This window comes from Tachyglossus aculeatus, chromosome 13 (assembly GCF_015852505.1).
Source record: "Tachyglossus aculeatus isolate mTacAcu1 chromosome 13, mTacAcu1.pri, whole genome shotgun sequence".
NCBI classification, from domain to species: domain Eukaryota; kingdom Metazoa; phylum Chordata; class Mammalia; order Monotremata; family Tachyglossidae; genus Tachyglossus; species Tachyglossus aculeatus.
The window spans coordinates 16,248,742-16,276,096 of record NC_052078.1 but is presented as its reverse complement, the minus strand read 5'-3'; the positions used below and the strand labels follow the sequence as shown (position 1 = coordinate 16,276,096).

At 41.7% G+C, this 27,355-nt stretch overlaps 1 protein-coding gene across 11 annotated transcripts in view; it reads left to right on the top strand.

The window, feature by feature from the left end:
• ZEB1 (zinc finger E-box binding homeobox 1) overlaps positions 1–27,355 on the top strand; it is a 165,782-nt gene that overhangs the window by 115,656 nt on the left and 22,771 nt on the right. For 9 of the 11 annotated variants that reach the window (XM_038755529.1, XM_038755527.1, XM_038755534.1 and 6 more), the window contains 3 exons: positions 6,370–6,570; positions 15,690–15,752; positions 22,151–22,312. In XM_038755529.1, coding sequence (XP_038611457.1) covers positions 6,370–6,570; positions 15,690–15,752; positions 22,151–22,312 — 426 coding nt within the window. The remainder of the gene's footprint in view (positions 1–6,369; positions 6,571–15,689; positions 15,753–22,150; positions 22,313–27,355) is intronic. The other 2 variants (XM_038755530.1, XM_038755528.1) reach the window with 1 other exon arrangement.

Genomic DNA, 27,355 nt, shown 5'->3' with positions numbered 1-27,355 from the left:
CAATTATTTTGTCCCATCTACACTTGACTGGGGATCTAGGACAGGCACAGTATTGTGCACCATCTCCTGGGAAATGAATTTGGAGAGCTTTGGGTAGGCTAAATCTCTTAATAGCCTCTTACTCCTTACAAGCTTCATTAGATCTTTAATAAATATAAAAGATCAGGTCCACAGTCTTGCATCTTCACCTAAGGAAAACATCCAGCAGGTCCATATCCCATACATTGATGCCCCCTTACTGTTGTCCTCTGTCACAAAAAGTGGCACTGCTGACAGAGTTGTTAACCTACAGTGTGGTTGAAAAGAACAATATGTGAGACGGGCAATCCTTTCCTCACTGATTATGTATGCAGGCCGTTGTCAGGTGCCAGCCTTACTAAGTTATAAATAGGTAGGATAGCTAAGGAAAAAATGGGGAATGCCCAGGAGAGAATAGAAAAGTGGTTTTTGTTTTGCTTTTTCAGTCCCTTGAATATCCTAAAAAGGAGCCAGATTACCATTCTGACCAGAAATGGCATCTGAAGTTTATCCAGTCACTGTCACCATCTCTGGGAGAATCAGCCTATTCTTAGAGGTTGGCCAAGAAAGTTCAGACTTAACTAAGGCTCATATTCCAGCATCACCATCAGAGAAGGAATATAGCTCAAGTTATAAATTTGTCTTTACTTTGAAGTTTTTACTAGATGCCCAATTTTCTCAACAAAGCATTTTGTTTTATGATTCTCTGCTTTGTACTGTTTTTCAACTAAGCACTTTCCCATTCCAGCACCTTGATCAATATTCCATTTACCCAGATCACTTTTTTAATTAAAATTATGCACTTTGGCTCACAATTTGGACCTCAAAGTATGTGAAAATAAAAGAAGAAATCTGCAGCAAGTGGGAAGGGTTCCAGCACATTGTTCAATAGGAATTTGCAGTAAAGGAAGGAACCTTTAAGCTAAAAGTACTGTGTTCATTTTTTATACTGGATTAGTATGAAAGCTAGAAGAAAAATTTGTTAGTGTTTAAAGTGGGAGATGTGTTTTCCATGAATCAGACAGATTGTTCTTATTAGTTTCTGCATGTCTAACTGAGAACCCAATGATCTTTCCTAAATTACATTTTGTGGGAGCTCTTTTACCAAATTCTATTGTCTTTGTTATTTTGAATGCAAATGGGACTAAGTATTTAGCTTAAGGCGCAGAGAAGTAGATTGATTATTTACTTCTACCACTGTGTTCTGTAATTTAGAAAATATATGTTTGGTACTTTTCATGCCGTGCAAGTTCTGAATACTTTGTATAAATACATTATTGAAATTGTAAGCTCTGCTCCCTCTTCATCTTCAGTGTTATGCCCTCTGGGACATAGGTGGGCCTAAAAATGTCCTTTTACATCTGCCTCTCTCCTTGGATTTTTGAATCGGTGGTCTCCATGGCTGCAGGTATGCAGCTTCCTTTTCCAGGGAATAAGGAAAGCTTTGTTAGGGTAGCAGCAGCAGCTGAACTTGACCAAATCTCAGCTAGGGCATAACTGCTGATTTTGCCCAAGCCACATCCTCATACAAGACTGGGGCTCCACCTCTTGGCTGTTGTGTGACCTTGGGCAAGTCACTGAATTTATCTGTGCCTCGGTTTCTTCATTTGTGAAATAAGGGTTAACTATTAGTCCTCCCTTCTACTTAGACTATAAGCCCCCCTGAGGGACAAGGGGCCATGTCCAATCTGATTATTTACCCCAGTGCTTAGCATACATAGTTGGTGCTTAACAAATGCGACTATATTATTGTTATTGTTATTATTATTCAAGGACCACAGCAAGAGTTATGCTTTGAATTAGAGGCTGGGCTCCATTGGCCTCACAATCACCAATCTGGATTTCATTTGGTTCGCCTTCAGCTTCTTTAAATGTCCTCAGATTTTGCCACATTACCCCATTGCTAATCTTGGAACAGGCTTGAGAAGTTTCTATGACAGGACCAAGCCTCATTTTTGATGGAAGGCTTTATCATCATCAGTAGCATCTATACTTGGGAAGCAGCATGGCCAAGTCGAAAGAACACGGGCCTGGGACTCGGAGGACTTAGGTTCTAGTTCCAACTTCGCCACTTTCCTGTTGTGTGACTTTGGACGAGTCACTTAACTTCTCCATGTTCCATTTCCTCATTTGTAAAATAGGGATTCAATACCTGTTCTTTCTCCCACTTATGCCATGAGCCCTATATTGGAGAGGGACTGTGTCTGTCCTGATTATCTGCCCTAGCACAGGATTGGCACACAGTAAGCACTTAAATACCACTATTATTATTATTATTGTTGTATCTTGGTCCTGCCTTTTTGTAGAACATTTCTATTTTTAATTCACCAGTTTCAGATTGGTAGGATACCTTTCCTAGGTTGTTGATGTGCATGGTCATACTAGCATTAATTTGTGAGGTGAAAATTGACAGCTTGGATAATAATAATAATAATATTGGTATTTGTTAAGCACTTACTGTGTGCCAAGCACTGTTCTTTGCGCTGGGGTAGATACAAGGTAATTAAGTTGTCCCACTTGGGGCTCACAATCTTCATCCCCATTTTACAGATGAAGTAACTGAGGCACAGAGAAGTTAAGTGACTTGGCCAAGGTCACAGGCTGACAAATGGCAGAGCCAGGATTAGAACCCATGACTTCTGACTCCCAAGCCCATGCTCTTTCCACTAAGCCACACTGCTTCTCTAGCTTTAAATTATTTCTTGATCAACTCATGTTGCCCAGGAATATTAACTCAAATAATATTTTTTGAGAAGGGAGGAGGCAAAATTAGAAATTTTTGCCATGACCAAGTGAAAGCTCTGATAGAAAACAGCATTCCCCACAATTGTTTGTGTTGTATTTGAATTCTTTGTTGGAAATTCTAGGTAAGGACATTTTGTTAAGATGAAGTTTGGACCTAAACTTCTAACTTGCTGTGTCACTCTCTGGTGGCAAATTTTGAATTTTATGAACCATCCTTTAATTGCTCATTAATTAAGGAACAGAATAACATAGAATAAATCATTGAAAGGTGGTATTTCTGAAAAAAACTTGGAATTCATGGAATGTTTTTGCTGGCTATATTCATGTCTTAAGATGTTGCAGGTGAGATTTTTTTTTGAAGTGTTTTCTGCAGAGATGCTAAAGAAGTATAAACAGAACCAGAAGCATAAACAGAAGAGAATAAACAGAACCACGGTGGTTCTGTTTATTTATGCTCATTGTCTTTATTCCTTTAACTCTAGGTTGTATGACTTTATACCTTCAAATTTGAATATACAAATAGTATTGACATATTTATTAAGATTTTATATAGCATCAATAACATTAACCCCAAAATGGAAATCCACTAATTTTTAGTATCCTTAAAACTATATTATGCTTATATATATATATTCAATACTCATAAGAAATTCATCATGACCTAATGGATAGACCACAGGCCTGGAAGTCAAAGGACCTTAGTTCTAATCCTGGCTCCACCACTTGCCTGCTGCGTGACCTCGGGCAAGTCACTTAACTTCTCTGTGCCAGTTACCTCATCTGTGAAATGAGGATTTACACTGTGTGGGACGTGGACTGTGTCCAACCCAATTTACCCCTACCCACCTCAGCGCTTAAAACGGAATAGTTTGCTGTGGCCCCTCATGTACCAAACATGACAGTTTTCTTGCCAAATATTTCCAGGATAAGTCTGGTAATACTCTAGTAACGTGACAGTTATGTAGGAAAATAGCTCAATAAAAGTCACTGGAAAGAATGAAAATTCCAATGTGCACAATAACCTCTGCTTACACTATGCCATACTTCCGAAATGGTGGGAGGAAGGGGTAAATCAGCCGTGTGGTGCTCCAAACAAACCACCATTTCCAGTTTACACCCTGGTTGGTGGTGCCTAGGAGCCCTGGAGACAAGCAAGCAAGCTGCAGCAAGTAAATTCCAGTCCTGTGGCCAAGCTCCTTTCTTTCTCAAAATAAGGAGGTTATTCCTTGGTTTGGGGCGGGGAGGCTCCCAGGCCTCCCCGAAACACACTGAGCTGACATATTTTGATCATTTGATTATTGACATAAAAATGATCAGGTAGCCACATTTGAGAATCCATGGCATAAAAGGATAAAAGGCCAGTGGCCATTTTGAATGCCTGCCTGGCTATGATTGATCTTTCTGTCCCAAGATGTCACAGTGAGAGGCCTCATAAATAGCGATGGTGCTTATTGACAGAATTCCACACTTGGTTTAAGGAGAGAGGTGCTAAATATAATTAAGAGCATTTTGAAACCATAGGGCTTAGTCGCTTTAATTGCTACTCCTCGCAACCACCCTGGAAAGCAGCATTGTTATCATGTTTTACTAGTGAGGAAAGGACACCTTAGGTGATTTACCCAAGGTCACATAGAGCTTGGGGCAATCTCAGATGTAGGACTCACAGGTGCACCTGAATTCTGTTAATGAAGCAGTGAACCTCATTGTCTTCCTAGGCTCACCAAAACTCATATCAAGCTACCCCTGAGGGAATGAAATAGATGGGAAGGCAGCACAAGAACGAATGCCCGATACCCTGTCATCCAGTTAGTCTGAGACATATTGACAGCCATTTTTTTGGGGGGGGGTGGGGGGAGCAGGAGGAGGAGCAGAGGGAAACTTGAATTACTCAGATTGATTGGTAAACCACTCAGAGTTCCCCATAGCTGCTCAGTTCTCTGTTATTGCCATCCCCGAGTGAACTCCCCCGAATGTCATCATCAGTATTTCCAAAGCTTCTACTTTGTATAGAGCATTGTACTCTCTCCTAAATGCCAATTTGCATCTATATGATTCATGTCTCCACCCCACCCCCGATTCACAAAATCGAGAGGAATCTCACATTAACTTTCAGAGGAAAAAAACCCAATAAAAACATTAATTGAGACCTTTATATTTATGGCTTTTGCATAATTGGTACTTTAATCAAGTGGCTGGGATTGTGGATGAAACATGAACTTGCTATAGTAGAAGAGTGGGGTTTGAAATGTCTGTGTTTTACAGGAGGTTATTTGTCCTTTATGGAATTTCAATATTCTGTGCTCATCAAAGCAGCCTTGGAGCATGACAGTGTGCATTAATTCCATCAGCAGGTGGAATTTGGTTTAGAAGGTTCAATCAATCAATAGTATTTATTGAGCACTACCTTGTGCAGGGTACTGTACAAAGCACTTGGGAGAGTACAACAGAGTTAGTACCTTAAGGGAACTTACCAACCCAACCAGCGTTGAATTCATTCCTTATCTGCTTTGTAACATGTCTGCAAATTTCTCTTACGAAGAACTCACCTATTTGGTCATGAAAGAGACTTTTGTACTAGATACAAAAGGGAATCAAAAGAGGAATATAAGACAAGGTCCATGATCTCAAGGGGCTTACAATCAATGAGGTCAAGGAGACCCCTACCACTCCAGAAATCCTGTAGCATTTATGTTTATCCCTAAAAGCTACATCATGCATCTTTCTGCTTGTGTTCTAATTTACCTTTTATATGTTTAGAAGGTTCTATTATGTTTTATATTTATTTCTTAATTTGTCTAGTTACATTTTTCCTTCTCCACATTATATTGTGAACTCCTTGAGAAGAGGAACCTAGTCCTCCTATATAGCTCACTAACTCGTCACTACCACCAGCTCCCAACTCTGCACCCAGTCGATTTTTAAAGTGAATCTGCATGCTTGTGCAGTTGTTCAGAGCAAGACTACTGACTGAAATTTCACCTCTACATGTGAACGGGGTGGCTAGTCATCTGATTTTTTAGGAGTCCGGGTTCCATCTAGTCTCTACCCTGTCCGGGACTTCACTGGATAATTTTATGTGTGGTATTTTTTGTTTTAAATACCCAGCCTACCTCTGGCTCATCTCCTTCCTCCAGTGTCCACAGCCCAGAAGCAGTGCCAGGTTCTTCATATCATCCTCTAGCCTCTCCTCAAGAAGTCCTTTGGAAAAGTATTTCAATTCTTAAGCCTTTTTCAATGCTTTGTGGTATCAGTGGTATTTAATGAGTACTTTACTAAGCAATTGGGAGAGTACAATACAATAGAGTTGGTAGATACAGTTTCTGTCCCTAATACATTCTCTTTTGTAGTACTGCCATGATGCTGTTCTCTGAAAGAGATTTTTTCCTTGGTTCTGTTGCGTGCAAGGAAAGGATACAATAGACTGATTTAACAGAATATTTTTATACCATACGCTCAAAGAAAAACATCCTGGATCTGCTCACTGTCTGTGTACTGTCTCTTTTAATTGATTTTAATTGAAATTAAAAGTTTCAGTTGGGTGTGCTTAAAGTTTTGATTTTACCAGCAGGGTCTGATAGTTTGCTTCTTCTTGTTTTGTTGTTGCAGTTACCAATTATAATAATGTGGTAGAAACAAATTCAGATTCAGATGATGAAGACAAACTACACATCGTGGAAGAAGAAAGTGTTACAGATGCAGCTGATTGTGATGCCAGTGTGCCAGAAGACGACTTGCCAACAGACCAGACAGTATTACCAGAAAGCAGTGAAAGAGATGGAAATGCAAATAGTTGCTGGGAAGAAGATGGTACGTTTTAATTTGAGAGTCCAGACAAACCCCAGTCAGGGCTCTTACTTGATTTCCTGGGGGGAAAAAAAAGCGTTGTTCCATAGGGAATAATGTAAAGTGCATTAATCGTTTTCAAGAACCACAAGGTCGACAAAAACAATACCTTTTTGAAAAAAAACTGTTAAAAATACAATAAATATAGTTAATATAGTTACTCTTACCTTTCATGATCAAGTAGCAAGGTAAATATTTACCAGTAGTGAAAGAGTAAGAACATAAGCCATTAAATGTTAACATGTGTACAAAGTTTTTTAAAATTCCCCTCACCTCACTAAAAGCTTTGACACTCACCTAAAACCAGATACTTCAGTTTTTATGAGGTGGGCTTTCTTACAGTGCCTGACCCTGTTTTCAATTTTGTCTGCAGGGTATTCCTTCTTTCCCAAAATCTTTACCCAAATAGTCACCTGGTTTACTACATGCCAGGCTGCATTTCTGTGCTGCTTCCCAGGAGCCTACTCTTTTCAAGTATTTGAGATTTTAGGTCATGATATAGTGTGCTGTATAAATTTATGTTTTTTGTGGAGGTGGGGACAGGGAGGAGGTGTAATGTCAATGCAAGATACAGCAGCTGGGTGTCATGTTGCCCAGCAGCTGTGCAGTGGGCCCAAGTATACCCCAGCGTATGCTGCTCGGTCACATGCCCAGCAAGACGTGAGAGCTCTGTAAGGAATGCTGGCTTTAAAATTCAGTGCTCAGGATAGGATAATAAGGGACAGCTGTACTAGTAAGAATAACCTGCATTTATCAGCTGCTAGAATGCACAGGGCACTGTACTAAGCCCTGAGATGGAATACAAGATCAGTGATTCACACAGACCCTGGTCTGCACAGAGCTCATGGTCTATAGAGGGGTGGGACATGGGGGACTCCAAGGGAAAGAATAATGGTGATGTCAGCTATTGAACAACAGCAAGCCTTGCCATATATCACTGCTAGGAGGGAGTAGTCCTCAGGCTCCTCATTGCTTCAGACACGGCTGTCCGGGGTCCAAAGGCCACGGTAATGTCAGTGAACTAAATTTTGGCAAGGCAAGGTGGAGCTGCTCCCCAAAAATGTTGGGAGGGAAGGAGTCCCTAGAGTCCTGATGCTGGGGAAGTGGTGGGATGGCTGGCTGCCTTTACGTCTAAAAAAAAATGGAATTTTAAAATCTTGCAGCTTGGCAGCAGCCTGGAGTAGTGAAAACAGTATGTGTGTGAGAGTCAGAGACCTGGGTGTGAGATGTTGGAAAGGGACTGTCTCTATATGTTGCCGATTTGTACTTCCCAAGGGCTTAGTACAGTGCTCTGCACACAGTAGCACTCAATAAATATGATTGAATGAATGAATGAATTGTACTTTCCAAGAGCTTTGTACAGTGCTCTGCACACAGTAAAAGCTGAATAAATACATTTGAATGAATGAAAGAATCTCGCTCTTCCGCTGGCCTGCTATGTGACCTTGAGCAAATTGCTTAACCTCTCTGGGCCTCAGTTCCCTCATCTGTAAACTAGGGATAAGCTAGATGTTGATCACTGGATGAGACAGGGAGTTTACCTTGTTTCATAACCTGGTATCTACCCTAATGCTTAGCACAAATTACATGTTTTATAAATACCATAATCATTATTGTTATTATGACAATCTATTATGCCTCTAAAGTTACTTGTTAACAGGATGAAATTTTGTCTGGTGAAAATCCTTATTTCCTTGTTTCTTGAAATTGGGCAAAGGTGGAAAGCAGACAGATTTGACAATGTACAACAGCAGTATTTTATCAAATTAACATGATGCTTCTCAAAATGATGTATTATGATCCCACTTATTCACACACATCTTTGTGAAGCTTTCCTCAGACAAAAACACATTTTGAAGACATCAGTCCTTGCTCAGGGTAGTAATAAATGAAAGAAGGAAAGCACTACTGACATATTTTTTGTCATACCTCAGCTTGGAAGGACAGAAAAGTGTTTGGATGAGGTCAGGCAGACATGTTTTGTTTTCTGGATGATTACATCCTTGGGCGTGCCTCCTGATTGGCTCAGGAAGCCACCCATCTGGCCCCAGTAAGCATTTAATCTTTTTTTTTTTTTTGCTAGATGATTGATAAAACTCAAACTTTAAAGATAAACAACTGAAGTATGTGTTCAGCATATTAGATCTTAGACTAGAACAAGCAGGAAAATCATTGCCAGTGCTGTTAAGTAATAAAAATGAAAGAGCCAAATTTTGGCTGACAGTACACAATTTGATTTCTATTTAATAGCTTTCTATCATAAATCCAAGTTATTTAGGACGGGCCCTGTTTGGTGTTAGAGTTGAGTTCATATGAGAAATATCTTCGTCTCCTTAGCCAAACTGTTGCTATCTGACGAGTTGAAGTAGAGGCCGTAGGGACAGTGAGGGAAACATTTTTAAGATACAGTGAGATGCCACCTCAAGTGTTGGCCTGGTTGTGGGCATCTGGGTGTTTTCCATGACACATGGAAACACCTGGCATAGAAGAATTGGGAATGAGGTGGATCTTTGGGAGCAGAGGAAGGATTGATTGATTGATTCATTCAGTCAGTCATATTTATTGAGTGCTTTTACTGCATGCAGGGCACTGTACTAAGCACGTGGGAGAGTACAATGTAACAACAAAGAGACACATTCCCTGCCCACAACGAGCTTAGAGTCTAGAGAGGGAGACAGACATTAATACAAATAAATAAATTACAGATGTGTATATAAGTGCTGTGGGGCTGGAGTGGGGATGAATAAAGGGAGCAAGTCAGGGCGATGCAGAAGGGAGTGGGAGAAGATGAAAGGAGGGTTTAGTCAGGGAAGGCCTCTTGGAGGAGATTTGCTTTCATTAAGGCTTTGAAGGATGGAAAAGAACATCAAGCTCTACAGATTAAAAGAAAAATCTGCAGCACAGCAAAGGCAGAGGAAGATCTTATTCTGCACTGGGTGGAAGGGAGAGTCAGCCTGCCATCCGGCTTCAGTCTAATTTGGATCCTAGGATAAAATGTCAGCATCAGTAGTGGCACCTTGGAACCGATGAGACAGCTATTTGCATCTGCGTTCCAGGGCCCTTGCCAGAGTCTCCACTAAAATGAAAATGGAAATTGAAGCATCAGAGCAAAATAAGAACCCTATAGTTAAAGAATCCTTCCTCCCTTAAATGGTTGCATTATCCATTTATGCTTTCCCTAAGAACATCAGGAACTTGGGAGTGGTGCTGGGTGGCAGGACAATTCGTATGGGAATGCTCTTGTTCTAAATAACCCTGGGGACAGTTTCCAGTTTGGCACTTGCTAATCTGAATGAGTGCAGTCAAGAGAAAAGGTGTTCAATATATCCATCATTAAGGGAGCCAGTAGGAAGCTTCTTGATTGTATCACTGATAGACCTTTTTTTTATGGTATTTAAGTGAAGGAATTTAAGTGCTCACTCTTTTCACCAGACTAGAGTAGATACAAGCTAATCAGGTTGGACACAGGCCATGTCCCACATGGGGCTCACAGTCTTAAGCTCCATTTTCCAGATGAGGTAACTGAGGCACAGAGAAATTAAGCGACTTGCCCAAGGTCATACAGCAGACAAATGGCAAAGCTGTGATTAACTTCAGGAGCCTGGGAATGTAAATAATATTGGGCTCAAGAGAGAGATTTGCACATGTTTTATTAAGACCAGTTAGGTGAAGGAGATGGGGCAAATTCTGCTTAGGTTCCAAGAAGGGAATCATTCTGACAGTGAAAGTGAATGCACTGTAGGTTCCCCTGGCCACTGAACCACACCTCTCTTTTTGGTTCCTTGAATATGATATGTATACAATCAAGGGATTGGTGATATAAGCTGACTTTATATCATTTATCTTAAGGGTGGCTGCACTACATCTGACCACTTCTGCTCCTTTAATTGTACAGACATGCAAAAAAAAAGGAAAAGAAATTATAATATGGCAACCCAGCTCAGCTGAAATTAGGATCACAGTAGATTCAGAATACACATAAAGAAAAACTCAGGAATATAGTTAGCTTTGACAGACATTTTAGCCAACAATCCAATTAATCTTTAACATTTAAAATAGACATTTTACAAGTACTTTATTGAAATAACCAGAATACAGTTCCTGAAATATGGATTTCAAAAGGAAAGTAAGATGTGCATTTTCTTCTTTAAGTGACCTTGAAGGTGCAATATTTATAATCGAGTACTACTTTTATGATTTGGATTTGTTTATATCTCAAAACTGTCTCTTTTCTTATGAAAACATGAATTTTAAAAAATATTTTAAAAGGAACATTTAACTTTCAAGGCATATCAGGGTTGGAAGCTTGCCACTAGCTTAAAAAGGATGCATGTGGTTCAGTCAATAACTCAAATGTCTGTGTCAGTTAAACCTCTTGAAAACTATTCACCTGATTTTTGAAACACCTGTTCAGAAGGTCTCCACATTTCAGTTAAAATAGCTAGAAATGAAAAGCAACTGATCAGATAATGCAGTGTACAGTTAAGGATGCTGATAGCAACAGCATGTGATTGTTCTACTGCCTTTCTCTTTTCAGTTGCTCAAAAACACCAGAAAAAGAGTAGTCAAACTACTTCGACTAATTCGAATCTTTAAACACAATTTGTTACAGTTTATGGAAGCATAGAGGCATCACGGCTTATCATCCTAAAATCAGTTACCGTGCCATAAAGAGTGAATAATGCTCAAATCGAGATGGGTACTTCAGACAATGTTACCTCAAGAAACTCTGTCAGTTCATCTTCAGAGTTAAATGGAGTACATGCAAAAGGGAAACAGCACCTGTCTATCCCAGACAACCATGAAGGCAGGGTGAACAGTGTACAAAGTTAGCAGGTCCTCCTTGTTTCTAGAACTAACATGACCAGACCTGTTTGCCACTGTAAAACTGCCATTTCAGTTTTATGCCATATACCATGGTTCTGAGTCTGTTTTCACCTAGTTTCAGGCTACCAGATGTGCAGCAGATTGTACACATTTTTGACCGTGACCCCTCCATTTGAATAAATGGCAGTGGCTGGTTCAAAGGAAAATTGGGGGCCTGGATGAACCAAACAGCTTGAAAATGAACGGAGTTATCCTAAAGACTCTGGGAGGAATACGTGGACGTTTTTCCATCGACAAATTGAAGTTTAAGGCATCATAGTTAGAATTCAGTTCTAAATAAGCTTAAGTGTTGAGTACTATAGAAAGTCATTAAAGCCCTAGGAGAAGATGGTGCCCATTCAATTCATTCAATCGTGTTTATTGAGCACTTACTGTGTGCAGAGCACTGTACTAAGCGCTTGGAAAGTACAATACAGCAATAGAGACAGTCCCTGTCCACAAATGGCATTTCTTCACACATTGGCCACATTGGTGAGTGTACCCTGGTGTGCTGAAGTTCTGGGCACAAGTATCATTGCCACCTTCTACTGAGACAAGAAATTGCCATTGTAGGATTCTGCACAACACGGATTTCTTTCATATCTTTTAGACTGTGAGCCCACTGTTGGGTAAGGACTGTCTTTATATGTTGCCAACTTGTACTTCCCAAGTGCTTAGTACAGTGCTCTGCACACAGTAAGCGCTCAATAAATATGATTGATTGATATCAGTAGCTCCCTGGACACAGATCCAGAAAAACTGCTTCTGGCTGACAAAAGGAGATTCTTCAGCAGCAACAGGGGCACAGTGGCACAGAAGACTGGAGAAGGACTTAGTAAACGGATGATTTTTGACAGGGAGATTGGCCATCATGGAATTCATCAGGGAAAACTGGAGCTTTGGAGCTGCTTAGGAAGTAACAACTTGTGGCAGTTTGGGTTCCAGGGTTATTTTTGCAGATTTTCCTCTATCCTATCCCCTGAAGAATCAGTCACAGAGTGTTCATTAAATGAATTATTTGAAAAAAAAAAAAAAGGTTTGTTTTATTAATTTCAGAGTCACACATCAAGGTTTTGCACCACATGGCCATCTCAGGCTTATGCTCTGAGTGTACAAATAGTAAACAGGTTAAAGGAATTTCAAGTCGCCATTTAAGTGGAATAGTTTATAATATGAAATAAAAGTACCGATTAAGACTCTCAGATTTAATAGTCAGAATTATGAACTGGGCTGATTCTTCCAAGCTCAGATATTGTGCTTTAATGGTACAATGTCTTCACAAGTCTCTACTACTTTATTTTAAAAAAACTTGTAGCAAGTTCACTGCTATAGGTACAGACCTATTGAAAGGGCAGTGTCGGCCTACTCTAAATTCCAGGTTCATATTTCTTCTGGATTTACCCTTTGAAAAAAAAGACTGTATAGAGGCCTTCTGTAAGATCTTTTTAGGCTAACAGTAACCTTTCACTTATTGACATTTTCATTGTCATCATCTCCATTAAAAAAGTGTGTTGAAGTAGAAATCTTTCTCGTTACCAGTCACATGTATCTTGGAATTTAGACAAAGTATTCCTTTGGAGAGTTCCCGTCCAGTGTGCATTCATATTAAATTAGCTATAATGTGTTTGGCATTAGCACAGTCATGCAGAAAAAAATTCTCACATGCTTGCCGACTGTACTTCTCGTGTGTTCTGCACTTTCTGAACTGAAAGCTTGGCCAGAAAAATGTGGGGATGCAGGAGGGATGAGGGGGCTGGGCACTGCTGATCCATGTTTACCTATGATTCAGCTCCTGAATGCAGTGGAAAGGTGCTAGGGGCTGACAACACTAGCTTCAGGCAAGAAGGCACGTACACGCTACGAGACACCTTTTGAATTTTTTAGTAGCCTTGATGTTCTCAGTGCACCAAACGCCCAAGCTTTCTAACAGATGATTCCTTTTAGTCTCCTACCTCACTTCTCTTCCTTCCTGCCTATTTCCCTCATAATGGAGGAAACGAAAATGTCAGCCCTCAATTCTCTGTGGCAATTAAAGGACAAGAATGGAGAAATCTTAAACAATTCCAACTAAAAGTCTCATTTTGGCCATTAGCATCCACCTCGTCTCCTACCTGAATTAAGTAGTAAAAACTGGAGATTTGTGTTTGATCTGCAAGAAAAGCCCAATACACAAACTGAATAATTATCCCTAAATATTCAAAAAGCTATATGGTACAGTTTCCAAATGGTTCCACCCTTATTGAATTCTTTTTAACCCTTCAGTTGAAGTGGACACAGAAAGGAGAACTTTGCACAGGCCAAGCCCAGCCCTCTCTCGCTCCCCTGCCACCTCCAGTACCTGAGGGACCTGGGGAGAATCAAACCCACTTGGATATGAGCCAAGCTCAACAGCTTTCCCTTCCACCTCCTGCCTGCCCAGGCAGGGCTAAGCAACAACAGGGAATAGAATCAATTAATCAACGATATTTATTGAGTGCCTACTGTGTTTACAGTGCTATACTAAGCAACTGGGAGACTACTTGGAAGAGACTAAATGCATATAAAAACCTACCACTTCCTTGTATTCTCTCCTACTAAGCACTCACTGTGAGAAAAAGCTAGAGTGAAGAAGATAATTTAACTCTGGCTTTATCTTTCCCATGGAATGCCAACACTGCCCTAGCCAAAATGGGAATGCAGTACTCTTTCTGCCGGAAGGACTGCCCAGTGGTCATTCAGGTGCCTATATGTCCAGCCAAGCGGGTCAGTCTTTGAAAGTTCGGGGTTTGTAAAGGAGTTCAGTGGCCTGGACTGTTAGGCTTGGGCTTCCTCTGGTTGGGTCCCGTGCAGTAAACCCTTTAGGAAGCTAAGGAAAAAAAAAACCAAACAGCCTGCCATAGAATAGAGGGTAGAAATTTGCACAGACCTCAGAGAATATCAACATCTACCAAACAGCCTTTTCAACATTTCACCTATCTAAATGGCTGTCATCATCATCAATCGTATTTATTGAGCACTTACTGTGTGCAGAGCACTGTACTAAGCACTTGGGAAGTACAAGCTGGCAACATATAGAGACAGTCCCTACCCAACAGTGGGCTCACAGTCTAGAAGGGGGAGACAGAGAACAAAACCAAACATACTAACAAAATAAAATAAATAGAATAGATAGGTACAAGTAAAATAAAGAGTAATAAATATGTACAAACATATATACATATATACAGGTGCTGTGGGGAAGGGAAAGAGGTAAGATGAGGGGGATGGAGAGGGGGACGAGGGGGAGAGGAAGGAAGGGGCTCAGTCTGGGAAGGCCTCCTGGAGGAGATGAGCTCTCAGTAGGGCTTTGAAGGGAGGAAGAGAGCTAGCTTGGTGGATGGGAAAAGGGAGGGCATTCCAGGCCAGGCTGTCAGTTTGCTATTCACAAGGGTGATCTGAAAATTCTCCAAAAGAGGTAGGGAATCTTTTTCTTCCTATCAGTTTGGACAGTGCCTAAGCATCCCCATAGTCCCGTAGGTTATAGTTTAACACTATTTGCCCAACTAGTGATCACTCTGGCAGTGAAAGCTCTAAATAAACCCCTAAAGTCACTTAATGCACTTGAAGAAACACATGTTTTAATTCAGTGCCAAAAAGGTTTCACTTGATTAGTTCTCTCCTGTTTCTCAATTCAATAATCAAACTTAACTGAAACCCAAATCAAGATTCTTTGACTGACATGTTTAATGGACTTTGATTGGGATGCAGATGACTGCACTGTGTTACAGTATGACTTTGTAAGTACTTTGGCAGTAATTAATGCTAGGTACTGTGCCACTAACTAAAACAGAGCCGATTTTCTTTTAACTCATTCATGTCTTTCACGTGCTAGAATTTTCCAGCAAATTAATTGTAAGAACACAGAAACTGTCCCTGGAAGGAGATCTTTTGGTAATTCCAAAATTCACTGCCTGGAAATCTGTTCAGTTATCTATACAGTTCTTTCTCATAAAAAAAAAAATTGATTTGGTAGAGGTGTTTGTGTCAGTAAGATGATGTAGTTAATTTCCTTATAAAGCTACATCATTTCAAGGCTCTCTGTGACAAAGGGCCTTGTGTTAGAAGATATATATTTTTTAAATTTAAATATGCCATCGCATACCAATAGGACTCTGGAAAATCACTTTGAAAAGCCAAATGATGGACACACAAACCTGCAGGATACTATTTTTAATCCTTCTTTGGAATATGTTTTTCAGCAGGAAAGGAAGCAAAAGAAATCCTGGGGCCTGAAGCTCAAGCAGATGAAGCTGGACGTACAGGTACCAGTATTATTAATTCTCTTGGCATTTTCCATTAACTCTAGACCAGTTTTGGAAGTGAGAGTCCTCTAAATTGCTGAGGTGCATTTTAATGAGTCCTGTTTTATCCCTCGTCCTTCTCATTATTATCGAGTGATATGTGTAGAAGCAAACAGAGTTTAGGCAACTCTTCATTAGGTTTATTCAAGACGGAGATTACAGTCAATAATTGAAATTCACAGATGATTCAAAAATTTCACTTGAATAATTTTTACTTCCTCTCCTACCAAACGTTTGACTCAATGTAAAACAGATTGAGTTATACCCTTGCTTCCTGCTCCTGCCACCATGCTGGTGGATGTGCCAATGAACAGTCGAAAGGTCCCAACCGTATTTCTATTTCAAGCATCAGTTAGAGTAATTCCACCAATATAATATTTTTTTGGATTTTCCTTGAAGTTCATTATTCATAGATGTATTTCACAATTCATTTTTAAGTAGTAATTCAATATTCAGAATATGGTGAAGAACTCTATAATTATAAATTCAACTACAGTACTGTATTGAAAGTGAGAATTAGCTCTTGGGATAATACTAATTTAAAAAGTAATTGTGGTATTTGTTAAGTGCATACTATGTGTCAAAAATATACTAAGCACTGAATTAGATGAGAGAATCTGGTTGGACCCAGCCCCTCTCTCACATGAAGCCCGCAGTTTAAGTAGGAGGAAGAACAGATATTTAATCCCCATTTTACAGGTGAGGAAAGTGAGGTATAGAGAAGTTAAGTGGTTTACCCAAAGTCACACAGCAGGCAAGTGGCAGAATCAGGATTAGAACCAATGTCTCCTGACTTTCAAGCCCGGCTTTCCGCCAGGCCCCGCTCCCTCTCTTGTATAATGGTTATAAAAAGGATTTTAATTTGGAATAGAGACCCAAGCAATCTCATGCAACAACCTTTGTCTTACTAATTAATTTCTGTCCTGATCCTCCCCCTACCTCTCTGGCCACTCCTCAGTGTCTTTTTTGCCAGCTTCCCTAACTATGGACATCTCTCAAAGCTCTGTTTTGGGTCCCCTTTTCTTTTCTCTCTATATTCACTCTCTAAGATAGCTTCAGCCACCTCTTCAGTGCAGATGAGTCCCAAATATGTCTTGTTAGCCTGGACCTTTTACTTCCTCCACAGTCACATACTTATCTTGCTTCTGGGAAATTGCCACCTGGATGCCCCTGCTGGCACTTCAAACTCAAAATTTAAAACTGAACTCCCCTTCCTTTTCAAATCCACTTCTCCACCTAACTTTTCCAGGACAGTCACCACCACCACGATCCTTCCTGTCTTAGAAACCTGCAACCTTGGTATTGTGCTTGACTCCTCACTGTCTTTCAACTCTCACATTCAGTGAGTTGCGAAATTTTTCTTCCATCACATTTATCAGATTCTCCTCTTCCTTGCCATCCAAATGGCTGCCAGCCTGCTGCAGACCTAGTATAATGGGACAGATTCCTCCTTGGTCCCCCTCCTCCAGTCTCTCCCCTCTCCTATCCGTACATCATTCTACTGGCTGTATCATTAATCTGAAATGCCATTCGCCACATTTCCTCACCCTTTTTAAACCTCCAATTCCTCTTTGCTTCAAGCAGAAAGGCTTGACCATTTGCTGCAAAGCTGTTCATCAGCTCTCTTTCGCCCTTACCTATCTGCTCTCTTCTGTCACTATACCCCAACTTGCACTCTTTTTCCTGCCAAGCTAAATTTCTCACTATGCCTCGTTCTCAACTCCCTTACTTCCAACTCATTGGTCACACATTTTCTCTTGCCTGGAACTCCAGACAGTAGTTCCACCAGACCATATCTCTCCCCATCTTGAAAGGCCTTCTTAAATCCCACCTCCTTCAGGAGGCCTTCAACAATTAAGTTTCTACTCCCCAGGTCATAGCCTCCCAACTACCATCCCATTGCTTATGCATGTACACAAAATTGCTGTGGGTGACTGTATGTATTATCCTCTTCTTTAATCACTTTACTCACTTATCTTTCTTTCCATTCTTATATTCTTTCTTTTTTAGATTGTAGTTATCTTCTGGAGGGCAAAGACTGTGTCTTTTACCTTTATTTTACTCTCCCAAGCATTTAGTACAACATTCCGTGTTCTCAGTAAACACTATTGGTGAATCAATTGCCATTTTTTTCCATTCACAACAAATGAAGATGTACACGATGGCAATTTAGTAGGCCTACAGAAGAATTTCTAAGAACTACATGTCATGCAATGAGTTTAACCTGCATGAATAATGTATTCAAGCAAATACTTGCTCACAAATATTTGCTATGCTACAGATTATGTAAAATATTTAAACTGGTTGTTATTAGTGCAACCTGAATTTCAATGAGAAACAAATACATGTTGTTTAGTACTGTTTCTGTCGAAGTTAAACCTTGTTGATGGGGAAATACAGTTTTCAGAGCTGCAGCCCACTGTTTGCCCTTGGAATCAAGGGCTGATGAGCAACCCCCTCCCATGGCCCAGTTAGCTGGCATTTCAGCTTGCTCTTCATTGTCAAAGTGAATTGAGTGTGCAGCACTCAACAGACCATAAATAATCCATTGAAATCAGATCTTTAGGCAGAAGAAATTCATCCTTGGTCACAAGGACCTGTAGATATCAAAAGAAGATCAAGCTCTTCCAAGATTAGAGAACAGCCACACCTCCCTAGGGTTGGTTCCTGAAAGTCTTCATGGCTGACAAAACCAAAGTTGGCAAGACTTGAGGCTTAAGTAGTAACATTTGTTGAATACCTGCTTTTGGGCAATGCACTGTACCAGGCCCTTGGGAGGTACAGGATAGCAAAGTGACACGTTCCCTGTCCACAAGTTAAATGTAGAAGGCTCTTATGGGATTTGTGGATTTAGGGTTTCTGCAGCTACAGGCAGACACATTGACTAGCCTCATGTTTCTCAGTTTTGTTTTTTTCTGTGAACTCTTTCAGTAGTAGGAAGTGAATTAAATGAGGCTCACTGGGTGTAGTACACTGTACTCAGCACTTGGGAAAGTGCACCACAAGCAAGGGCACTATCCTTGCCCATGATGAGCTTTTGCTCTAACTGGAGAGGGTGGTGTGAAATATTTATGAATAGAATAATCTAAATCAATTATTGATTGTACAGTTGATGATACATATATGCACAAGTGCAGAGGAAGGGCAAAATGAAACACACAAGCACTAGAGCTGGCTGCCAGAAGTGATATGACTTGGGAGATGGGTTAATCAGGGAAGGTGGTTGTGAACTCATTCACATCAAAATGCCTCCCTGTTCCCATGCTAACAACACAACTCTGGGTCCTTTTTCAAAGGCATCATTCCTTGTCCTCTTCCAAACTGCTCACTCACTTTTAGCTCAGAGCTCCTCATTAGAAGCAATGAAATTGGGAGAAAAATGCATTGTGACTGGATCAGCTTTACACTAGGCACAGTGAGATAGTACTGTGCTCCAAGGTAGTGAGTGAAAGGGGTGGATTCACAGAAATTTCAGGCATGGCTGATGTGCGGCCTCAGAAATCTTTTAAGAACACAGACTTGGGAGTCAAAATGTCCTGGGTTCTAATCCAGGCTCTTCCACTTGTCTGCTGTGTGACCTTGGGCAAGTTGCTTCACTTTTCTGGACCTCAGTTACCTCATCTGTAAAATGGGGATTAGGACTGTGAGCCCCATGTAGGACAGGGACTGTGTCCAACCTGATTGGCTTGTATTCACCCCAGTGCTTCGTACAGTGCCTTGCATATAGTAAGGGCTTACAAATACCATAGTCATTATTATTATTATAACTAGTTTAGGCCTAATTTCCCTCCCTCTGCTCTTGAGTTCACTTCTTGCCTGTAGAGTTGCAAAGCTTCTTACCGCAGGATAGATTGGCAGTTCCAAGAAATAAAATAATCCTGTTCCCCCAATTGTTCCTTTTTTCTAAACTCATATTAGTCATTTTCAAAAAGCTCAACTGCAGTGATATAAAGGAAAGAGGGAGTCATGAAACTTCCCTTTATATTTATTATGGTGGTATTTATGGAGCACTTATTCTGTCAAGCACTGTTCTAAGCACTGGGGTAGATACACAGTTGGACACAGCCCCTGTCGCACATGGAGGTCATGGTCTAAGTGGGATGGAGAGCAGGTATTTTACAGATGGGGAAACTGAGGCACAAAGAAGTTAAGTGACTTGTCCAAGGTCACACAGAAGGCAATTGGCACAGCTGGTCCTCTGACTTCCGACCTGTGCTCTTTTTACTAGGCCACACTGCTTCGCTTTAACAAATAATAACTGGAGGGAGAATAAGAAGTTAGTGAATATACTTTTCAGTTTGTAATCTCCACCCTGTAATTCCCTGTAATCTGAATTTTGACATCTTTAATAGACAGCCAAGCTAAATATATGCCTTGGAACATTTACCCAAAGTCAAAATGGTTTAGGTTTGCTTTTTCTTGCTTCTACATAGAAATTTGCATGTGCACAATCCTGCATAGTGCTAATTTAATTTTCAAGTAAAGGCTGACTTTAAAAAAGTAGTTTTTCCCTCTAGACCCTAAGTTCATTATGAGTGGAGAACATGTCTACTAATTATGTTGTATGGTACTCTCCCAAGTGTTTAGAACAATGCTCTGCACATAGTAAGTGCTTAATACCATTGATTGATTAATTCTGTGATACATCTGAGCCTCCTCATTGAGATAACAGCAGCAAGATTTCTGATGTCGTTAGAGAAGTGCAGTAACTGGAGGTTCAAAAATGAAACCATGGAAAAGAGAAAATTATGACCTCGTTTCTGTTGCTTAACAGACGCTGAAGGTTTTTTCACTCCAGCCAACTCCAAGGGGTATGCTGTTACCTTTCCTGCCACAGCATTATTGTGACCGATGGCACTTTTAAGCAAAAATGCCTGTTACCATATAAATCTGTTGGCAGATGCCACCCTCTCCCCTGCCCAAGAGTGATTCTGATGTCTGATGAGGCCTCACCTTGAATTCACCGAGGCTTCTTGCTGTTCTATTTTCTATAAAGAAATGAGCCACAGCCAGCCTGGGATCCATTCTAGAACATTTACAGTTCGACAACTGCATGAACAGGCTACCCCAACGTTGGTGATTACCAACCAGAGGAAAATTGAAGTGGTATTATTTTAAAAATCCAGTAGCTAACTCTCAGTTCCTCCTCCACCATTTCTGAATGACTCTTCCCATCTGCCTTTTGGATCCCAGTCAAGTAGCTCCTGCCACAGATTCCACAATTATATGTGATATTTCAGGGGAAGAAATATCTGTTGTCAAAGATCCGAAAACTTTCCTGTGGAGGAAAAGGGAGAGACAGTACTAGTTGACTACTGTTTCCCTGAAACTGAGTCCTCTCACCCTCCTTAAGAAAACACAATCCAGCTGTTCAGATCATTTATTATTAAATAGCCAGGCGCCTGAATTCCAGGCCTATGTGAACCCGTGATTAATCATATTCAGAACATGCTATACACAGCCAAGGAATGGGAAGTGATCTTTTTAGTTGCGGATTATTTTCTATGTTGTCATTAATTCATTGTGAAATAGGCAACTCAATCAGAACTGCTCCTGTATCTTGTGTTTTTGGAAACTAGGAGGAATATAGTGGAGTGGGAAGGGGAATCCAGGGCAATTAGCCCGCTGTGGCGCCCCATCTGTTATGAGAGGTTAGGGTGGGGAGGGAGAGGCAGAGAGGCAAGAGGAAGCCCGTAAATATCTTTCTCTTCCCTACCTCATAACCACCTTCCCATCTGCATTATGCAGAGACGGGATTTCTAAGAGCACACGCTTCTGCTGCTGTGTCTCCAACCCACCCAGTATAGCCCAGATAACTCTGAGCTCTAGACTCCAGGGTCCTCCTGTTCCCTCCCCCACAACCCCAGGAGCTTTCCAGGAGGGATGGGCCCCTAAGGTTTTGAAGATTGGCACCATTCTGACTGTCTCCAGGAGGGATGGTGGGCAGCAGCTCAAGGCCCCAGCCAATCCTAATCCATGCGTCCATGTGCAAAGACAGGAAGTGAAAGGAGGAGGTCCCAAAAAACTGGGTGCAAACCCATTCCTACGAATGTTACAGGTATGTGGAGACCCTGACCTGGGAGGGGACGGGCCCCTGTTCCTCCTCCTGTTCCTTTTGGTCTTGTCTAGGCCCAGTCCCATAGGTAGGATAAGGAAATTTTAACAGATTTAGTTCAAAGAGCTCTAATTCGTATAATGAAATTGCTCCTTATGGTGTGTATTTGGCTTTGAGCTTCGGTTAATGCTGCCTCCAAGTTCAAGAGGGATCCCGTATCTCGGAAAGTTTCTTTTCAGTGAAGAAAATTTGGTTAGCACATAGTGGTGAAATTGTTTTTACAACATTTGCATTTTACTTTTAGTAAAAGATGATGAATGTGACTCAGATGCAGAAAATGAACAAAACCACGATCCAAATGTTGAAGAATTCCTGCAACAAGAAGATACAGCTGTTATTTATCCTGAAGCACCTGAAGAGGACCAGAGACAAGGCACGCCAGAAGCTAGTGGTCATGATGAAAATGGTAAATGATTCTCCACTACATAGGCTAGAGAAAATTATTCACATCGCTGAATTGTACCCTGCCTTAAGACTATAGAGAACATTATTAGGAGCCCACAGATATATATACTTTTTTGTTGTTTTTTATGGTACTTGTTAAATGCTTTCTCTGTGCCAGGCACTGTTCTAAGCACTGAGGTAGTTACAAGATAATCAGGTTGGACATGGCCATGTTTTCAACCTTAAGGGCCAGTTGTCATATTAAGTTGTCATATAAGGTGATACACCCTGAAATTGTCAAAGAGGCATCTGTGCCCCAAATACTGGAAAACGTCCGGAAGCACTGATGTTCTTACCAACACAGATGAAAAATTGATGCAGTTGAGTCAAAGGTCCTGACACCCCAAAACCTAAAATAACTAATGCTATCACTGGACCATTTTATATAATTCATTTTCTATCATTCTCAGCCCTAATCTCTGTTCACTGTTAACTCTGTTAATTTGTGTCAGGGCAAATTCTCAGCAAGAAAGAAATACCACAGTTTCACAGGTGGGCATTAATGGACCCACAATCCGCATACTTTAGCCCAGACTGGGAATAGACAGAATACTTGTATGGCACTTCCTTCTCCAGTCCCCTTTAAGCATGGCGTTTCCCTACCAGTCCGCCAAGAGAAAAAAGTGAAGATAAAGGCCCAGTTCTCCATTTTCCCATTACTTTGGGGCTTGTGCAGGCTGACGTACCCTGGCTTAAACTCCTCTCAAAATATTAGATGCTGTAAACAATCCTCAAGGACTTTACATCATCTTCGGCTTTGTAATTAAGATGCTGTTAGCATAACCCGTGTAGATTGACCTCACTACCAGAAATGCTCTGGTTGCCAAGATGACAGAATGGGTGCCAACTGTACAGGTACCTTCGGTTCCCTGAAGTAGGACCAGGACCAAAAGGCCTAAAGAGTAAATTGTCCCAGTCTCTTGTAATCAAAGGTAGTTCTAAGTTGAGGTGACATTCTCAGGACCTGCGTGATCAGGGGAAGGTGCTCACTGCAGTAATCTCAGAAGGACCTTTGTCAAGTAGAGCCACAAAGCAATCCACATGCCCCTCTTTGCAGCTTAATGCTGCAAAGATAATATTGCCTGGCATCTGCTTACCCATCCCTGTGGCAACTATATCCCTGGATAATGTTGCCCAAAGCTTTCTCTCAAATACCGGTCTTTGCCTACATCCTGGGAGCCTTTGGTCCACAACCAGTCAACGGGATTTAGTGGTCAGTCACTGAGGACATCGCTGACCAGTGTTGGTCCAGGTTCAGTTACCTACCAGCCATCCTTTCTGGGTCGTGGCAGACGTTGAGGCCCTGGGGTTTTACCATGAGTCTGGCCCAGACATGGTGGCGACGGGAAGAAGGGAAGGCCTTGTCTGCCTCAACCTAAGCAAACGCTTTGAAGGCAAAGTTCCCCACCAATTCCTCTCTCCAACCAGAAAGTAACACTCCCTGGATCACAGATTCCTTAGGCACTGATTTTTGTCCATGGCGCTATCGAGTACCACTGTTCCAGTAGATGCCTGGCCCAGCCACAGGAACACGGAAATCTTTCGCAGACTAATCCCCACTCCCCTATATGCCCACCCCCCACCACACCCCCTCCTGCTCCAGTCACTTGATCATTAGTGTATATGTATGCAAAGCTGAAATTGCTTATGTATACAAGTGCTTTTCTGACATTCTGTCTCCCTGCTCTCCTAGAAGCCTGAAAATTTCTTAAAGGCTGGAACCCCATCTCTCATTTCCTTTAAGGCTTTCCACAGTGCTCTGCACAAATCTGTACACTCAGTAAACGCTGCTAATGATTAAAATGATGATCTCTTATCTCCTCTGCCACTCCCTCCACCTTCAGGACATTGACTTCTTTGTTCATCCTCAAAAATCTGGCTCCCATCAGCACAATTAACCAGAAGTAGTGATCAGCCCATGAGGTCATTATTGAATAAGAAGTAGTTTCTTATTCACCAGGTTAGCACATCATTCCTCTCTATCTGTTCCCACAGCAAAGAGGAAAATAAGTAGATTGTCCTGAGGAACATGCTGATTTTCTTTTTTCTCTGTTTCCTTCCCCTTGATGTGAGAGAGGAAATGAGGAAACCAAGAAAAATGGAGCTAAACTTATTTAGGCCATTCTAGGCAAACAGCCATAAATGCTATAGAACGGTTTCCTGTCAAGTGCCAGGAGGATACGTCTTTGAAAATCTGTGGAATAAGCAGCAGTTGCAATGGAAACGATTGGCTTGAGCCCATCCTATTTAATCAGTTATGGTACTTGTTAAGCACCTATTACATGCCAGGCACTGTACTAAGTGTTGGGATGAGATAGAAGATAATCAGGTTGGACACAGTCCCTGTTCTACATGGGGCTCACAGTCTAAATAGGAGGGAGTAGGATTTAATCCCCATTCTTCAGTTACCTCATACGTAAAATGGGGATTAAACTGAAGGACAGAGAAGTTATGTGATTAGCCCATGGTCACATAGGAGGCACGTGATGGAGCCAGATTAGAAGCCAGGTATCCTCTGACTCCCACGCTTGTGCTCTTTCCACTGGGCCATACTGTTAAATCAGATTAATCAATCAATCAATCGTATTTGTTGAGCGCTATGTGCAGAGCATTGTACTAAGCACTTGGGAAGTACAAGTTGGCAACATAAAAATTATTACAACACATGTCTTTCTGAATCTAGTGCAGAGTGGTGTCAGGAGAAGGGGTTTTCAGGTACAGTGTGAGTACTTCAGTGCAAGTTTTCACTGGTGTGAGATTCTTCAGGACTCCTGAATAATAGTGTAATAGGAGAATTGATTGCAGTTACACCCCTGTGAACTAAGATCTTTGCACAAAATATAAATGGTAGGAAGGGGAAAGGAGAAAAGAAAGGTGAGAGCAAGGTGCTAACAAAGACAGTTTCCCTACTGGAAAAGTGAAGTAGTGCAAATTAGGATTACAGAGTGACACTTCAACAACTTTTTTTAGAAAACCCTTGTGTCATTCATTCAATCACATTTATTGAGCGCTTACTGTGTGCAGAGCACTGTACTAAGCACTGGGGAAGTACAAGTTGGCAACATATAGAGACAGTCCCTACCCAACAGCAGGCTCACAGTCTAGAAGGGGGAGACAGACAACAAAACAAGACATATTAACAAAATAAAATAAATAGAGTAAATATGTATAGAGTAATAAATACGTTGAGTTTTACGTATTTACTATTTATTTACTATATAAATAGAATAATATATGCAGGTGCTGTGGGGAGGGGAAGGAGGTAAGGCAAGGGGGAGGGGGAGGAGGGGGAGAGGAAGGAGGAGGCTCAGTGTGGGAAGGCCTCCTGGAGGAGGTGAGCTCTCAGTAGGGCTTTGAAGGGAGGAGAGCCCAATACCGCAGCCATGGCAGGGGCATCTGCCACCATTTTGAGTTCTGAGTTCTTTTTTTACAGTACCTGTTCAATATTTCCTGTGTGTCAGGCTCTCCACTAAGCACAAGGATAGATACAAGCTTCTCGGACTGTGTCCAACCTGATTATCTTGTAGCTCCCCCTGAGCTTAGAATGGTGCTGGACACATACTATTATTAGTAGATCCTGTCCCACATGGGACTCCTAATCTTAATCCCCCTTTTACAGATGAGGTAACTAAGCGCTTAGTACAGTGCTCTGCACACAGTAAGCGCTCAGTAAACACGATTGAATGAATGAACCACAGAGAAGTGAATCACTTTACCCATGGTCACACAGCAAAGTGGCTGGTTTGGGATTAGAATACAGGCCTTTCTAACTCCCAAGCCCATGCTCTACCCACCAAGCCATACTGCTTCTCATGTATAGAGAGGACAGTGTCCCCACCCTCTTATTAGAAAATCAGAATGGCTTTAGTAGAAAGAGCCCGGGCTTAGGGGTTGTGGGCTCTAACCCCAGCTCTGCCACTTGTCAGCTGTGTGATTTTGGGCAAGTCACTTCTCTGTGCCTTGGTGACCTCACCTGTAAAATGGGGGTGAAGACTGTGAGGTCCACGTGGGACAACTTGATTACCTTGTCTCTACCCTAGCGCTTAGAATGGTGCTTGACCCATAGTAAGCGCTTCACAAATACCATTATAATTATGATTATTATTATTATTATTACAGAAAGTGGGGCAGACAGACCAATGTGCAGACACACAGAGGTGTAGACAAACCAACAGACAGTGAGCATGCATCACCTGACACTCAGCCCACATGCCCCATTCGTCCGTCATCAAGGCGTCCTCTGTCCCAGCCCTTCGGGTCTGTAGACCCGAGGCCCAGTAGTCACCCCCAAACCAGGCCAGACTTTCCCCAAGACCTAGGCTATCTATCTATTCCCCAAACCAACCCGCATGTGCCCCCCAAACCCCAGCCAGCAAGGGCAGTTCTAAACTCCTCCCTCCTCAGACCCTCCCTCCGGCCCCAAACCCACGAAAATCATCAGAACCCCCCAGGACACTCACCCTCCCACACTCCCTCCCCAGTTTCCCAAATCCTCCCCAGCCCTGGGCAATGTACAACATATACACATCATTGGCAGTATCACAACCCATTCCCTTGCCCCCCAACATGTGTTTTTAAATCATTTCACAAACCCTGAATCCACCCCTAACAGCCCTCCCCAACCCTCATTATCATCATCAATGCAATAGTCATCAGCAATCCCCACAATTTCAATCCCACACCCACCCTAAAAAAAGGGCCGGGCGGATGTAGCTGAAACAGCCAGGTCCCCCCTCCTTACCTGGACCCACGGCAGGCCATGCTCTGTCTCCTCTCCTCTTGTAAAGTGAGGCAGGCCCGAATCAAGAGCCTTATATAGGGCAGGGAAAAGCCCAGCAGCCGCTGGGGCCATAAAGGGCCAGTGCCTCCACACTTCATTTAGAAGCACCTGGGTTAATTAGGGCTGGGGGCAAGGCTGCCCTTCAACACTAAAAACACCTGAGCTCAAGTCCCTCCTTTAACTCCAGGCTAGCGGAGAGCTCTGCCCCGGGCAGCTGTTTGTGGA